Here is a 15,680-nt window from a genome sequence, read left to right as displayed (position 1 = left end):
TGTTGAAAATATCATTGTCACGTCTCTATCTTGATTGGGGTGGTTGTCACACGAGTATACGCACTTGTCAAAAATCATCAGCCTTGTACACTTCATATGTGGGAATTCTACTATAGGTCATTCATACCTCAAAATTTTTGATTTTTATATATTAAGTAACATTCGTAACAAATAGCTAACCAAACAATTTTGGAACTTATGTGATGACAAAACGTTAGCACCTTTAAGAAATTAAAAATACGATTCTCCAAACTTTGTAATAAATTATCAGTTGTTAAAAAAATGATTATAATACCCATAAAGAGTAAGCTTACTTAATCGTTAATGAAGGAACCAACACTATGACAGAACTGGTTTGGAAAGAGTTTGAGAAGAGTTAAAGGAATACTGAATTATGATTGCCAATCATATTTCATACCCTATAGGATAATAAAACTGTAACCTTTGGGATTATTTTCTCCATCAGGTATGCAAAAATGATTGCATCTTATCTGTTTCCTCCAAGCGAACTTCTAACTTTACAGAATTGGAAAACATCACTGGATCCTCATCAATCGTTAGGGTTAAATTTCCCCAGAGTCAGATGGCCCTTCTGTGGGTTTGCGAGCAATTCTCTAGCATGATATTGAAAAGGAACACAGGGGCGCCTGGGTGGCGCAGTCGGTTAAGCGTCCGACTTCAGCCAGGTCACGATCTCACGGTCCGTGAGTTCGAGCCCCGCGTCAGGCTCTGGGCTGATGGCTCGGAGCCTGGAGCCTGTTTCCGATTCTGTGTCTCCCTCTCTCTCTGCCCCTCCCCCGTTCATGCTCTGTCTCTCTCTGTCCCAAAAATAAATAAAAAACGTTGAAAAAATATTTAGAAAAGGAACACAATCACCATATGACGTATTTCCAGGTACAGAGGAGGGCTTGAACTCATGACTGTGAAATCGAGACCCGAGTTGAGATCAAAAGTTGGAGGCTTAACCGACTGAGCCACCCAGGCACCCCATTATCTTCCCATGTTTTAAAAACTCTGGAAATTAAAAACGTTATGTGCAACTTTCAACTTTTAAATGTTGGCAATCAGTTCAAATGGCTCTAAGATACTGTGAAGGCCAACAGGGGGAGAGAAAGAATGAAAGGAAAATCCTACTGAATCTGGCCCGAGCTACTGTCAATATCTGACCTATAACAATACCTTCTTACGGAAAGACTGAGGCCCAAAGAAAGGAGATGCTTAACCCCACATCACAAGGTGAGTTTGGGCCAGACAGGACTTAGAGCCCAAGTCCCTGGATTCCCAGGTAGAAGCTTTTCCCACAAGGCAAACATTATAGGTATTTTCTTTGTCTCCCACCAAGCGTTTCGTATTTTTATTTGCTGATTAACCAAATAAAAACGACGAGTGTGAATGCTTGCGGTACCCTTAGGTTAAGTTCAAGCCAGTGTGATGGGCCCACTGAACACGAACATCAAGACAATTGTTCTTGCCCACTGTTCCCAACAAAAATTGACCTGAGTAAATTTAAAGATCAAATTGACTTTATTCAACAATTCATCACAGGATTCGTATGGCCCTATTCAACAATTCATTGCACAGGATTCGTATGGCCCTAGCCTGCATCCTACCCGTATTTATTATAATAGCAACACCTACCATTTTTTTGAGCATTAACTCTGTGCCAAGCTCTGTGCTTTACTCACATTATATCATTTAGTCTTGTGATGACCACATGCTGTAGGTACTACTATTACCTTCTCTTTATAGGTGGGAAACTGAGGCTCAGAAAGGTAAAGTCGCCTGCTCAAAGCCATGGCCCCACATATTCATGGCTCCAGAGTTGATGGTTTTAACCACTGGGCTATACTATCTATGTTCATTCATTTATTCATTCAGTCAGCCAGTCAGTCCGTCAAATAGCTACAATGTGGTGTTGCCAGTTGCTGAGCCAGGCAGCATGGGAGACTACAGCTCAAGTTCAAGTGTAAAGCCCTGAGGCTATGGCTAACTGGATCCACATTCAACCCACATCCTATTGTTCTAATCCAAAATGACAAGGGGCTTTCAAACACACAGAAGGGTGGGCTATGTAATTTATACTTCAACAACGTTGATTTAAAAAGGAGAAGTAACAATCACCTCTAAATGTGGAGAGATCCTGCTCCGATTAAAAGATTGTGACAGTGCACACATATTTCGTGGACTAGATTGCTTGAGGACCAGGCTCGTAGGAGGAAGACAATGGCTGTCTGCTAGGATAAAGGGTTTGCACTTTAGTCTGAACTCAGTGGGTAGGCAGATCCTACAGGCAAGAAAAGAAGTGTGTGTTAGCCAGCATGTGCACCTTGAATTCTACAAAGAGAGACTAGAGGGAAGGAGACTACCTTGGAGGTTATTACACGGAAAAAGAGAAGGAATGAATAGTAAAGTTATTTCCAGATACATTCAGCAGGAGTGAGATATAAATACCCAGATGTCACTTAAACTCTCTGGAGCCAGGTTTTTCTTCATTACAGAAAACTGTGTGATAGAGAGGGCTGTTCTGGCCTCAAATCCTAGTTCTTCAACTTTCTAACCCAGTACCCTTGGATAATTCATATAACATCTCAGGACTTCAATTTCCTGGTCTGCAAAGTGGGTGTAACATTACCTACCTGCTAAGACTCTTGTAGGGGAGAAATAAATGGTGCAATATATTTCAAGCACTTAGTAAATGACACATGTTCAGTGTTTGTCTCTTTTCTAGGTTTCCTTCTAGCTACAAGTGGATTTGGCATATATGTACTTATCAGCTAAGGGGCAGAGGAGAGCAAACAAAGAGTATTTTTCTCCATTACAGTACCATGAGAAACCTCACAATGTTGTTCTGAGAGCACTACAAATTCTGAAAGTGCTTTTCAACTGTCCGAGAAAGGTTACCTTCAGTGAGAAGGAAGAACTTTTGTCTGGACCAAAGCCCTTGTCCAAAGACAGCTGGGCATCCATAAACAAGTCCCTTGTCTCTCTGGCTTCAACTCCTCCTTTGTGAAATAGGGATGGTCCTCCTTGTCCACCTTATAGGAGTGTCTATGGGATAGTGGGTTGTGCGAGGGGGTTGCCAAGCTCATTCACTGCGCGCGGAGCCCGTCCGTGTTTCCGGCTCCATTCACCCCCACAGGGCTGTGAGCATCTCATCGAGCAGCGACTCTGATCTTGGGTCCGAAACTGAACACAGAGTTACCTGGCTCCTAGCGACTGGCTCTCGGACTGCAGTGTCGCTGTGGGGCAATTACGTTAAATTACAATTCTTTGTAAATCAGTGATCAACGCCGGGGTTACGAGAGAACCCAGACTAAAGGGATCTTTCGCATTTGGAAGCTATTACTCCTCAGTTTGCGGTAATAGCCCCCAATTTTAACACATTCTCATTTTCCTACTTGCACTAGGCACTTCCAACCAGGAAGTCTTTTTTTTTTTTTTTTTTTTTTTTTTTTTAACTTCATTGCTTTGAAATGCAACCGTATGCATCCCCATAGTTCGGCTTCTTAATTTTCCTTAGAGAGTGGTTGCAGATCATCTTAACGGGATTGGTTAAAGCTTCTGCCCGTTATCTTTCCCTCACCCGATGGGGGTAACGGAGGGGGGAAAAATAAGGGTGTCTTAAACTTAGCTGTTTTACTGGCTCCGGCGGCGACGTACGGCGAGGGCGTAGGCCGTTCAAATTTGTGATTGGTTGTTATGTCCGTCAATCGCGCTGCCGGAAACCAATTCTACTGCCCCGACCGTGCCCGGTTGGCTGCTCGCGACAGGAGTCCGCCCCCCCGTCCCTTCGGTTGCCGTGGTTGCAGGCCGGACCCGCCCGCTCGCCCGCTGACAGCGAGGCTTAGGGCGGAGGAAGCGGGTCGGTTGGTGGGTCGGGAACGAGGCTCCGGCGGCCAGGCCCCGCGCAGAGCCGTTGCCATGGCAGCCGCCGCCGGGGGCGCGGACGACGAGCCGCGCTCCGGCCGCTCGAGCTCGGATGGGGAGTGCGCCGTGGCCCCGGAGCCGCTGACGGGCCCCGAGGGCCTCTTCTCCTTCGCGGACTTCGGGTCTGCTTTGGGCGGCGGCGCGGGCCTCCCCGGCCGGGCGTCTGGCGGGGCCCAGTCCCCGCTGCGCTACCTGCACGTCCTGTGGCAGCAGGACGCGGAGCCCCGCGATGAGCTGCGCTGTAAGATCCCTGCCGGCCGGCTGAGACGCGCCGCCAGGCCCCACCGCCGGCTCGGGCCCACTGGCAAGGAGGTGCACGGTGAGGAGCGCGGACACCCCGGGGCCCTGACCTCCCCCGATCCCTCCGGACGGGGTCCTCGGACGGCTGAGCCCAGGGCCCCGAGCGACCCCTCCCGAGTCGAGTCTCCTTTCGGTAGGAATCAGGATGTTAGCGCCGCTAAGGACCGTGAAGGTGAAAGAGACTGTCTTTAAGCGCCTGGTAATTCCTGAACGGAAACTTTTCATGACTCCAGGCGGTTATCAGTAAGTAGGTGATAAAATGGAGCACTGGAGACTACTTTTAGTATCGGAGAGGGGAGGCAAGTTTTACCAACTCGTTTAAACGCACAGACCGGGTGTGGACCCCTGTACCTCGTTTAAGCCTTAGGCGAACTATAGAAGCTTTAACAGCCTTAGTTTTCTCGTCTGTAAAGTGAGTACAGTACTTGCTTTGCGGGGATGTTTGGTGAATTGAGGAAGGTGATGAACCTGCGGCGATCACTCTGCTTTTGTTGTGTGCCAGAGCCTTTGGGGCGGTATGTGATCATTTCTGATCCTCACAATGACTCCAAGCGATGCAGAAACCGTTCCCATTATGTGGAAGAGGAAACTGAGGCTCAGAGAGATTGCCTTGCTCCAAGTCACATACCTTTCAGAAAGTGGCCGTGTTGGAAAGAGAACCCATGTCTGCCAGACTCAAACTCCTACTCTGATACGTCCATTGTATTTTTTACATTGTGTGGGTGACTTGGAGAGCCGGGAGCTGACTCCAAAGGCCTTGAAGGATTGGCGACACAATGTGCCTTTCGCGTTTGCCGTGCCGCATTTCAAGTCTTTTCCTTGTTCCCAGGGTAGTGTCTCTTGTATCCTGGTACCTTTCTGTCCCTTTAGATGCTATCGTGGGTGAATGGTGGATTAGCTAGGAAGCCATCCACTTTCGGCTTCATCATGACTTGTTTTGTTTTGAACTGGAACTCTCTTACTCTCTTCACAGCTCTGAAGAGGCTGAGGGACTCGGCCAATGCCAACGACGTGGAAACAGGTGAGTGTGCAAAGCAGGGCTAGCTCTCTGGGCTAGGGGAAGAAAACTCGAGGCAACCGGTTCCTGGGAAGACAGTGCTTGAATTCAGTATGCCAGCTCACCCCTTGGACCAAACTCATAGTATATATTGTATAACTGTAATTCATTTGCAAGAGACAAGTCTGGTTTACATGCTTCCTCTTCCCATGCATCCCTGTCACCCTGAACTTCCCGATGTCCTAGCGTTCATCGCTCTGTGGGCTCCCTGAGGTTGGGACCAGGTCTGCTTTTGTATCCTTGGCACCTGGCAACAAGGGTAGGAGCTTTTTAGAATTTCTGGCTAACGGGAACGAACAGTCAGCTTTAACTGCCAGGAGGGCCGCCGTCTGAGCAGAGCTGAGGCTTTGCGGTAGTTGGGTCAGTGGTTCTCAGACTTGTTTCTTTGACATGTGAAGGGAGTGGGAGGGGCTCCTAGCAGGACACCACTCCGGGTTTTTTTTTCTTTTTTTTTTTATTAAGAAAATGTTTTTTTAATGTTTATTTATTTTTTAGACTGAGAGAGACAGAGCATGAATGGGAGAGGGGCAGTGAGAGAGGGAGACACAGAATCCTACGCAGGCTCCAGGCCCTGCGCTGTCAGCACAGAGCCTGACGCGGGGCTCGAACCCACGAACTGTGAGATCGTGACCTGAGCCGAAGTCAGACGCTTAACCGACTGAGCCACCCAGGGGCCCCACCACTCTGGTTTTTTATTGTTGCTGTCCAGCGTTCATTGGCCGACAGGGCAGTGGCAGCATCAGAGGTAGAAGGGCAAGTTCTAGAGGAAAAAAAATCAAAGTTTATCTATATGTTCGTTGTCCACGGCTGCTGCAACAAATTACCACAAACATAGTGATTTAAAACAACACAAATTTCCTTTTTTTTTTTTTTTTAAAGTTATTTTACTTGGGGAGGGAGGGGCAGAGAGTGAGGGAGAGAGGATCCCAGCGCAGAGCCCGACGGGGGGGTCGAACTCAGAAACCGCGAGACCATGACCTGAGCGGAAGTCGACTGAGCCACCCAGGCGCCCCAACCCAAGTTCCTTCGCATACAATTCTGGGGGTCAGAAATCCAACACAAATCTCACCGTGCTGAAAGCAGGGTATCCGCAGGGCTACATTTCTTTCTGGAGGCTCCAGAGGAAACTCGGTCTCCCTCTGCCTTTTCAACTTTATAGTATAGGGGCCACCCACATCCCTTGGCCTGGAGTCTTCTCCCTCTAACTTCAAGGTCAGCAACAGTAGAGGAACCCTCACGCTGTTGTCTCTCTGTGCTGCCAGCTCGGAGCCTGGAGCCCGCTGCGGATTCTGTGTCTCCCTCTCTCTCTGCCCCTCCCCCGCCCATGCTCTGTCTCTCTCTGTCTCAAAAAGAAATAAAAACATTAAAAAAAAAATTTGTAAACCACGGGCCTTGAAATGGTTCCATTACCCCTGGCGTAGCCTAGTGAACAGGCCTGGAAACTGGAGGCCTTTTCAGCTCTCTTTGCTTTGGTCCCCTTTTCCATGAACTTGAATATTTGGGAATATTTCAGCAGCAGCCCAGATAGCTTTTCAAGGAAAAAATGATGTGTTCTCTTTTTAAGATCGCTAGTGTGTGGCCAGAGGATATTTGAATTACGCTTCCCTTCCACAGAAAGCTTAGTTCATCTTGAATCAGGTACTCACATGGTTGGGGGTTTCATTATACTGAGAGAAATGCTGTAATTTTCCAGAGTCTCTGACACACTCATCTTCAAATCTAAATGGCTCTTAGGTTTACCAGGCTCTTGCAAGGCTCCGACGGTGACTCTGTAGGATTAGTCTCTTTATTGCTTTTCTCTCTATGGTCAGCATTTCCTTTTCCTTCTCCGCATGTTTATTGGGTTTTTGCTGTAGTTTAGCAATTACCGTGGGCATAAAATTGATGTCCTGCTATTGTTAAATAATAACATATTTTCACATATCTGAAAATTATATACACAGTTAAAATATTTGAGAGCTTAGGGAAATAGACAAGAAAAACATCCATAAGCAGCAAAGGAAATAATCTCTGTTGATATTTTGGTGACACTGTCCCTTCCCATCCTTTGTCCTACGCAGAGAATTTTTCTTTATGGGCTTGCAAACTGTGCTGTATACACAATTTTGTAGGCTGGGTAATTTTTCACGGTCTCTGTCGCCATTTGTTTTCTCAAAATGGAAATGTCATTTTCCCCCTCTTTGTAGAGTGAATACATGGCTGTATGGGTTGTTTGTTTTGTTTTTTTTTTAAGCTTACAAGGTAAAAACCAAAAATTACTGTAGCATTCCATTCTCCAATCAAAACCACAATTTTTCAAAAGCTTTTTTTTTTAATGTCTATTTATTTTTGAGACAGAGCATGAGCAGGGAGGGAGAGAGAGGGAGACAGAGAATCCAAAGCAGGCTCCGTGCCGTCGGCGCAAAGCCTGATGTGGGGCTTGAACCCAAGAACCGCGAGATCATGGCCTGAGCCAAAGTCGGACGCTTAACCGACTAAGCCACCCAGGCGCCCCACCACAATTTTTAAAAGATGCCCGTCATGCCTTCAGAGGGACAAAGCAAGGGCTATTTAGTTAGTCATATATTTGCACAACAGTTTTTCATTTTTAAGATAATTTCCCAGGTATGGGGTTATCACATCAAAAGATATGCATATTTTTTTGTTGTTTTTTTAATATACTTTTTAATGTTTATTTATTTTTGAGACAGGGAGAGACAGCATGAACAGGGGAGGGTCAGAGAGAGAGGGAGACACAGAATCTGAAACAGGCTCCAGGCTCTGAGCTGTCAGCACAGAGCCTGACGCGGGGCTTGAACTCACAGACTGCAAGATCATGACCTGAGCCGAAGTCGGATGCTTAACCGACTGAGCCACCCAGGCGCCCCAAGATAGGCATATTTTGATGGCTTCTGGTAGATACTGCTGTAGTGCTCTCCAGAAAGACTGGACTTGCCCAGGGCACCTACGTGGCTCAGTCGGTTGGTTAGTTGAGCATCTGACTCTTGATTTCCGTCCAGGTCATGATCCTAGGGTCATGGAATCGAGCCCCACATGGGGCTCCCCGCTGAGCGTAGAGCCTGCTTGAGACTCCCTTCCTTTCTCTTTCTCTCTCTCTCTCTCTCTCAATCCCTCTCCCTCTCCCTCTTCTTCTGCCTCCTCCCCCCTTGCATTCTCTCTCTCTCTCTCCCTCTCTTTCTCTCTCAAAAGAAAGAAAGAAACCAACCAACCAACCAAAAAGACCATACCTGCACAAATCACAAAAGAGAATGGACTCTTTTAGCTTTGTCTTATCTCTTTGATGCGGGTTGTCTTTTGGTGAATGTACTGAGATGGCCTGAAGCCTTACTTCTCTTCCACTCTCCTAATCCTTTTCCTACCACCTTCATTCAGTTAGTCAACAGCGATCCTGGAGCCACACAAATCCCGTCTCGATCCTCAGTATTAAGTAAGATGCACGAAACAAAAAACCTACAATATAATTCAAGAAAAAGAATATAAAGTGATCCCCTTTCCAAAATAAACCTCCCCCCCCCCCCAAAAAAAAAAAAAGAAAAACCTGAGGTGATGCGTTTAGTTGGAGAGGTCTAAGTTCTGGAGAGACCAGAGAAGTCTGGGCTTGTCTCGCAGCCTTGCCCCCTGATAGCCGGGTGAATGTACCCGGGGCACATCACATAGTGGGGCGCTTCTCCTGGTTTGTAAGATGGACATGATACCTGGCGGGGGGGGGGGGGGTCACCGGGCTTAGCAGTCAGGTACCTGGCGCCAGGCTGGTGCTCGGCGTAGGGGGACGGTATCCAAAACCCGCGCGGCGTTTGAAGGTTAGAGCAGCGAGGTGAACTGGGCACCCAGGACCCGCGGATGATGGAGTGGCTACCTGAGCTTGAAGGGAAGGAGGAGGAGGAGATTCCGGGCTTCGTCCGGAGTCCTTGAGAGGTTCGCTGGCGGAGACTAAAAATGCCAGTTGCTCTAAAATGATGTTTGGTAGGGGCGCCTGGGTGGCTCGGTCGGTTAAGCGTCCGACTTCGGCTCAGGTCATGATCTCGCGGTCCGTGAGTTCGAGCCCCGCGTCGGGCTCTGTGCTGACAGCTCAGAGCCTGGAGCCTGTCTCAGATTCTGTGTCTCCCTCTCTCTCTCTGCCCCTCCCCCGTTCATGCTCTGTCTCCCTCTGTCTCAAAAATAAATAAACGTTAAAAAAAAAAAAAAAGTTTAAAATGATGTTTGGCAGCAATTTGTCCATTTCAGCTGGACACACACATGTGTCACATAATGCCTCACATTCTATAATGGCTCCATACTTTGCAACGAAGAAATTTCACATCCATTATCGTTATTACAGCAGCTCTGGAGATCGGCAGGGTGGAGATTATTCCCATTTGCTGGTGAACTGGGACCCAGATTCAGGCCTTGCTGCTCTGAGCCCCGCTCTTTCCACTGCCCCGTGCCGTTGGCCACGTACTCCTTTCTTCGTTACTCAGCTCAGCCTGGGACTTAGTCTTTGTGGCTCCAAACCTGTGCTCTGGCCGCTCACTCTCAAAGGCCACCTCCCAGGAGCAAAGTGAGCGCTGCCCCGCAGCTTGGGCTGCTGTGTCCAACTGGAAAGGGTGTGTATCCAAGTGGATGCGGGGCCAAAGTCTGTGTGCCGGGGATTTCTGTGATTCGAGAACTCCTGACACTGAGGGCCAAGATCCTTCTATGATGTTCTAACCCTAGACGTAGTTTGAGCAGCCCGACTCGGGGGTTCCCAGTTGTGCCCTCAGCAGAGTGAGTCCCTTGTCATGACATTCCCTGTAAGGCCGGCATCCAGGAGGAGCTCGCTCTCCCGTGGCTGATCGGTGCCTTACCTGCAGGGTCCCCTGAACATCCGTGTTCACCCCCGGGGGCTGCAGCGTAACTAACACTACCTCTCTGTCGCCCTCCCTCCCTCTGTCTTGGCGATGTCAGTGCAGCAGCTGCTGGAAGATGGCACAGATCCCTGTGCAGCTGATGACAAGGGCCGCACAGCTCTGCACTTTGCCTCCTGCAATGGCAACGACCGGATCGGTGAGTCCCGGGGAGGGAGGGGAGAGGGGAGCTGGGCAAGCAGCCTCTCTCTAGAGGTGCTGGCGGGGGGGGGGGGGGGGGGGCCTCCTCACTCCCTCGGCCTGTGGAACTAGCACTGCCAGAAAGGGGAAAGAATACGATCGACTCTGTGGTTGGGGCCAGGCCTCCGAGACGTTCCGGCAACATTTACCCAGCACCAAGCGCAGCAGCAGGGGAGCCCCTCCCTCCCCCTTTTAAGAGTCATTTTTGGATGTGGTTTAACTCATGAACGGTGAGCTTTCTGTATGTATGCACCACCCAGATCAAGCTAAAGAAGATTAACACGGGTGCCTGCCTGGCTCAGTGAGTAGCGCGCGTGACTCTTGATCACATGATCAAGGTCGTGACCCTTCGAGCCCTACAGGGTCGTGAGTTTGAGCCCCACGTTGGGTGTAGAGCCTACTTTAAAAAATAGGAAAGAAAAGAATATTTTCAGCACCCTGGCAGCCTACCTTTCTGCTCCTTAGCCCCACGTAGACCTTGAGTACCATAGGTTCGTTTTCCTGTTTTGTTTTGTTTTTTAAATTTTTTAGCGTTTATTTATTTTTAAGAGAGAGAGACAGAACGCGAGCAGGGGAGGGACAGACAGCGAGGGAGACAAAGAATCCGAAGCAGGCTCTGAGCTCTGAGCTGTCAGCACAGAGCTGGAGCTGGGGCCCAAACCCATGAGCCACGAGGTCATGACTTGAGCCGAAGTCGGAGACAGGGTGTGAGTGGGGGAGGGGCAGAGAGAGAGGGAGTCCTAGAATCCAAACCAGGCTCCAGGCTCTGGGCCGTCAGCACAGAGCCCGATGCGGGGCTCAAACCCACGAACTGTGAGATCGTGACCTGAGCCGAAGTGGGACGCTTAACCGACCGAGCCACCCAGGCACCCCCGTGAACCCAAGTTCTTAATTTTAATGAACCCAATTTATCGATCTTTTCTTTTTAATGGTTAGCATTTCTTTGACCTATTTAAGGATTTCTGTGACTTTGCCTATCCCAAGGTCGTAGAGATACTCTCTTGTTTTCTTCTACCAGCCTTTCAAAAGACTTTCAGCTTTTACATTTAGGTCTAAAATACCTCTTGCATTGGTTTCTGTATGTGGCATGCGGCTCAACCTGGCCTTGTCACATGAGTTAAGTCTGCCTGCACATCCATCTGGGTAACTGATAAGCCCTCAATACCACGACCCACCTTTGAGAGGGCATAGAGACTCTCAGGGAGGGGGATGTTCAGCATCTTCTATTGGCCTAATTCCCACTATGGCACTTGACTGTGGAAAGAGCAAAAAATGTCCTTGAGAGCCCTTACTAGTAGCCACTGCTGTTGGAAGAACTTTCTTTTTTTATTTTCTTTTATTATTTTTTTAAATGTTTATTTATTTTTGACAGAGAGAGAGAGAGAGAGAGAGAGCATGAGCAGGAAGGGGCAGAGAGAGAGGGAGACACAGAATCCGAAGCAGGCTCCAGGCTCTGAGCTCTCAGCACAGAGCCCGATGTGGGGCTCGAACCCACGAACCGCGAGATCATGACCCGAGCCGAAGTTGGACGCTCAACCGACTGAGCCACCCAGGCGCCCCATCTTTTTTTTAAAATGTTTATTTTTGAGAGAGAGAGAGAGTGAGCAAGCAGGAGAGAATCCCAAGCAGGGTCCGCGCTATCAGCACAGAGCCCGAGGCAGGGTTTGAGCTCAAAAAACGTGAACCGTGAGATCGTGACCTGAGCCGAAACCAAGGTTGGACACTTAACCAACTGAGACGCCCCAGAAGAACATTCTCTAACCCTTAAAAATCTCAGTCTTTTCTGGGTGCCTGAGCGGCTCAGTCAGTTAAGCGTCTGACTTTGGCTCAGATCATGATCTCATGGTTCATGGGTCTGAGCCTGGCGTCGGGCTCTGTGCTGACAGCTCAGAGCCTGGAGCCCGCGTCAGATTCTGTGCCCCTGTCTCTGTGTTCCTCCCCAGCCCGTGCTGTCTCTCTCTCAATAAATAAATTTGAAAAATTAAAAAAAAAAAATCTCAGTCTTTTCAAACCTGCATGGGCCAGGAGGCTCTCCCAGAATCCGTAGTTCCTGGCCCTCAGAATCCTGCACGTGAACCCTGTGAGTAAGTGGATGAATGAATGAACGAATGAACAAACGAACGGATGTATGAAACAACCTAGAGAACCGTATTTGCTTTCAATATTCCACACTTTGAAGAAGCCTCTTTAGCTAGGCAGGGGTGGCGGTTAGAGTCCTTGTGGGTTTTCCTGTTTCCAGTACAGCTGCTCCTGGACCACGGGGCTGATCCCAACCAGCGAGATGGGCTGGGGAACACACCGCTGCACCTGGGTAAGCCTCCAGGACACCTTTCTCTGCGGCACAGATAGGCTCCTTTGATGGAGAGCCCGGGGGCCTGCCTGTAAGTTCCCAGCAGGATCTCCTATCATCTGGGGAGAGCTCAAGCCCCCGGGGCCACCACCACCCCCCCAGTCTGCCTCTCATGGACTCCCCCTTGGGTCACCGGTTGGCTGGGTCCTGAGCACAGCTGCTTTAGCAACCTCAATGGCTCAGCAGAGCTCTGCTAGGGAAGGTGAGACCTGAAGCCTGTTCCTGCCCCGTGGCCGACCCACACTATGGCTCGCGGTGCAGCAGGTCCCATCCCCAAGCCTCGGTCTCCCTAGCTGAACGGGGAGGGAGTTGGACCCGCCCCGTTGCTGCCTTGGTGCAGGCACACCTGGAGGCACAGTCCCAGCGACTGCAGCCAAGCTGGCACACCGGGCCAAGCCCTGGTGTCCCGGACTCTCAGGTCCCTGTTCTTCTTCCTCAGCGGCCTGCACCAACCATGTCCCCGTCATCACTACACTGCTGCGAGGAGGTACGTGCTCCCCGCCCCCTCGCCCTCCTCTCTCGCCCTCACCCCCGGCGCGCTCACCTCCGCCTGCTCCCGCAGGGGCCCGTGTGGATGCCTTGGACCGAGCTGGCCGCACGCCCCTGCACCTGGCCAAGTCAAAGCTGAACATCCTGCAGGAGGGCCACTCCCAGTGCCTGGAGGCTGTGCGGCTGGAGGTGAAGCAGGTGAGTGCCCTTCACGCTGGGCCAACGGCACAAAGAAGCGCCGGACAGGTGCCGCCTGAACCACAGACAGGCACGCCTCTGCCCCCAGCACCCGGGCGCCTGGGTTGCTTCACACCGACCCCATCCGGCCAGCGCTCCACTGGGCATCGCGGCGGCGGCGGCGGCGGCGGCGGCAGCTCTCTCTCTCTGCCACCTAGCGAGACCCCCAGCAACTCAGCCCGGCCCCTTGTTCCAGATCATCCAGATGCTGAGGGAGTACCTGGAGCGCCTGGGGCGGCACGAGCAGCGGGAACGGCTGGACGACCTCTGCACCCGCCTGCAGATGACGAGCACCAGAGAGCAGGTGAGCTGCGGCGGCAGGGCCAGACCCGGGGCCTGGCGGGAGCCTCGGGGCCGGTGCCGCTCTGCTGTGCTACAGCTAGACGTTCAGAGTAGAAAGAGGCCGCGGCTGGGGGGCTGTAGCCCCCTGTGGACCTCAGAGCCCCCGTCTGCGTCCTTTGACGCCACTTGTGGCCCTTCTCTCTGGGACAGTCTGAGACCGGCTGGAGTCCAGGACTATCGATGGGACGGCTGCTCCACAGTCCGTGAAGCCACCACGTGCCCCAGGAGACAACGCCTACCCTCCCGAGTCTGGGGCATCAGGGTGGAGATCGATCGGGGGCCGAGACAGCTGGGCCCGTCGTGGCACCCGTGACAGAGCCGTGGTTTTGTCCCACAGGTGGATGAGGTGACCGACCTCCTGGCCAGCTTCACGTCCCTCAGCTTGCAGATGCAGAACACGGAGAAGAGGTAGCAAGAGAGGCTCCCCGCCTTCCTGCTCTGCCGCCGCTGCCCTCCCCCTGCCCCCGCTGCTCTCTCATCACAGAGGAAAAGCCCGAAGCTGGGACTTGGGAGCCACACGCGTGTCTGGTGAGGCCTTGCCCCCAGATGCTACGGGGCAGAGACGCACTCTCACAGAGGCTCCGTGACTTCGGCGCCGCCCCCAGCCACGGTCTCTGTCATCTCTGTGGGCGGGGACCACAGCCCCCACTTCCCCCTCCGCTCCCACAGCACAGCAGCCACGCCTGAGCTCCGGCCGACACGCGCTGTCCTAGCGGGCCTCACTCGTCTCGTGGCCTCCCTGCCCCCCGCGGCAGGCCCCAGGGCCTTCTCTGTGTCCCTCCCGGGCCGTGGGCTTGTCACAGCCAGCGGGGTGTGGGCTTAAGGCCGGCACCCTCGGGGGCTTCTTGGCTGGCCCTGAACCCCTCACCAGCAGTTAGATTTCGGCTTGCCACCTGACTTTCAAGGAGACGTTGCAGTGAGTGTCTCCGGTTGGAAGGGAGGGTTGGTGAAGCCCAGACCTTAGAAATACAAGGCTTGGAAGGACCCTGCTGAACCCAAGGCAGAAAAGGCCCCCCCCCCCCTTTTTCTCCCAGTCTTTGAAATACCAGCAGGGCGGAGTGGTCCCTTCTGCAGCCTAGTTGTCGTGGGCTGAGTAGAGGTCCCCTCCCCCGCCCCAGATGGCCGCGTTCTTATCCCCAGGGACCAGTGAACATGACTTCATCGGGCAAAAGGGACTTTGCAGACATAGTTAAATTAACGGTCTTCGGGCAAGGCGACCCTCCTGGGCTACCCAGGTGGGCTTGATGCAATCGCAGGGACCCGGGTGACAGGAAAGCAGGTCAGAGAGTGCGCAGGAGACACAGCGGGAAGGGGTCAGAGCTGAGGAACGCAGGCGCCCACGGAAGCGAGAAAAGGCAAGGAAATGAGATTCTCTCCCCTCAGATCTCCCTGAGGGAACCAGCCCTACTGACACTTTGACCTTAGCCCAGTGAGTCTGACTTGAGAATTCTGACCGCCAGAACTGTAAGAGAATAAATGTGTGTTGTTTTAAGCCACCAAGTTTGTGGACGTCTCTCTGTGGCTGCAGCCTCGGGAGACTGAGGCACTCGAGGAGGCGCAGGACTCACTGTAAGGGAGGTACCCCACTCCTGCCCCTGCGGGAGCAGACTCTGCCCGCGTTGTGGGCAGTGGACACGCCGCCGAAGGCAGGGCGCCTCACGGCAGGGGTCCGCCACAAGAGGGGGGACGCGGGGTGGGGGGGGGGAGGCACCGCCTGGCCCTCTCCAAGGCGCTGACTGCGGAGTAAAGACAGACTCCCCCCCCCCCCCCCCACTCCCGTCACCATCCACGTCCACCCTGGCTCTGCCCCGCTTGCCCTCTCACCTCATCGGGGCCCTGGCTACTTTTCAGAAGGGAGCTTGTCCCCCAAAGCCCAGCTTGATCACATCGGAATTGAACCCGCGGAGCCCAGCTG

The 15,680-nt window shown here is 51.8% G+C and overlaps 1 protein-coding gene across 2 annotated transcripts; it reads left to right on the top strand.

Moving 5' to 3' along the window:
* Positions 1-3,818: 3,818 nt before the first annotated feature.
* On the top strand, positions 3,819-15,261 carry ANKRD54 (ankyrin repeat domain 54). 2 transcript variants are annotated; one of them, XM_042993238.1, is made up of 8 exons: positions 3,819-4,246; positions 5,201-5,248; positions 10,208-10,306; positions 12,587-12,658; positions 13,137-13,184; positions 13,260-13,384; positions 13,620-13,727; positions 14,103-15,261. In XM_042993238.1, the coding sequence occupies exons 1-8, from the start codon at positions 3,922-3,924 to the stop codon at positions 14,175-14,177; spliced, it is 900 nt and encodes a 299-aa protein (XP_042849172.1). In that variant the 5' UTR covers positions 3,819-3,921; the 3' UTR covers positions 14,178-15,261. The 2 variants fall into 2 exon arrangements, with proteins under 2 accessions (XP_042849172.1, XP_042849173.1); XM_042993239.1 differs by having other exon boundaries at positions 4,158-4,246; positions 10,213-10,306.
* Positions 15,262-15,680: the final 419 nt, after the last annotated feature.

Source organism: Panthera tigris, chromosome B4, assembly GCF_018350195.1.
Source record: "Panthera tigris isolate Pti1 chromosome B4, P.tigris_Pti1_mat1.1, whole genome shotgun sequence".
In the NCBI taxonomy this organism is placed as follows: domain Eukaryota; kingdom Metazoa; phylum Chordata; class Mammalia; order Carnivora; family Felidae; genus Panthera; species Panthera tigris.
Note: the sequence above shows the minus strand (reverse complement) of the source record. Positions and strands in the feature narration are given on the sequence as shown.

What these genes read in the sequence shown, in the direction of transcription:
- ANKRD54 (XM_042993238.1), top strand. Translation starts at nt 3,922, where the DNA reads ATGGCAGCCGCCGCCGGGGGCGCGGACGACGAGCCGCGCTCCGGCCGC. An exon ending in CAATGGCAACGACCGGATCG is followed by an intron (nt 10,307 to 12,586) that starts GTGAGTCCCGGG and finishes TCCTGTTTCCAG; the next exon opens with TACAGCTGCTCCTGGACCAC. An exon ending in TGACGAGCACCAGAGAGCAG is followed by an intron (nt 13,728 to 14,102) that starts GTGAGCTGCGGC and finishes TTTGTCCCACAG; the next exon opens with GTGGATGAGGTGACCGACCT.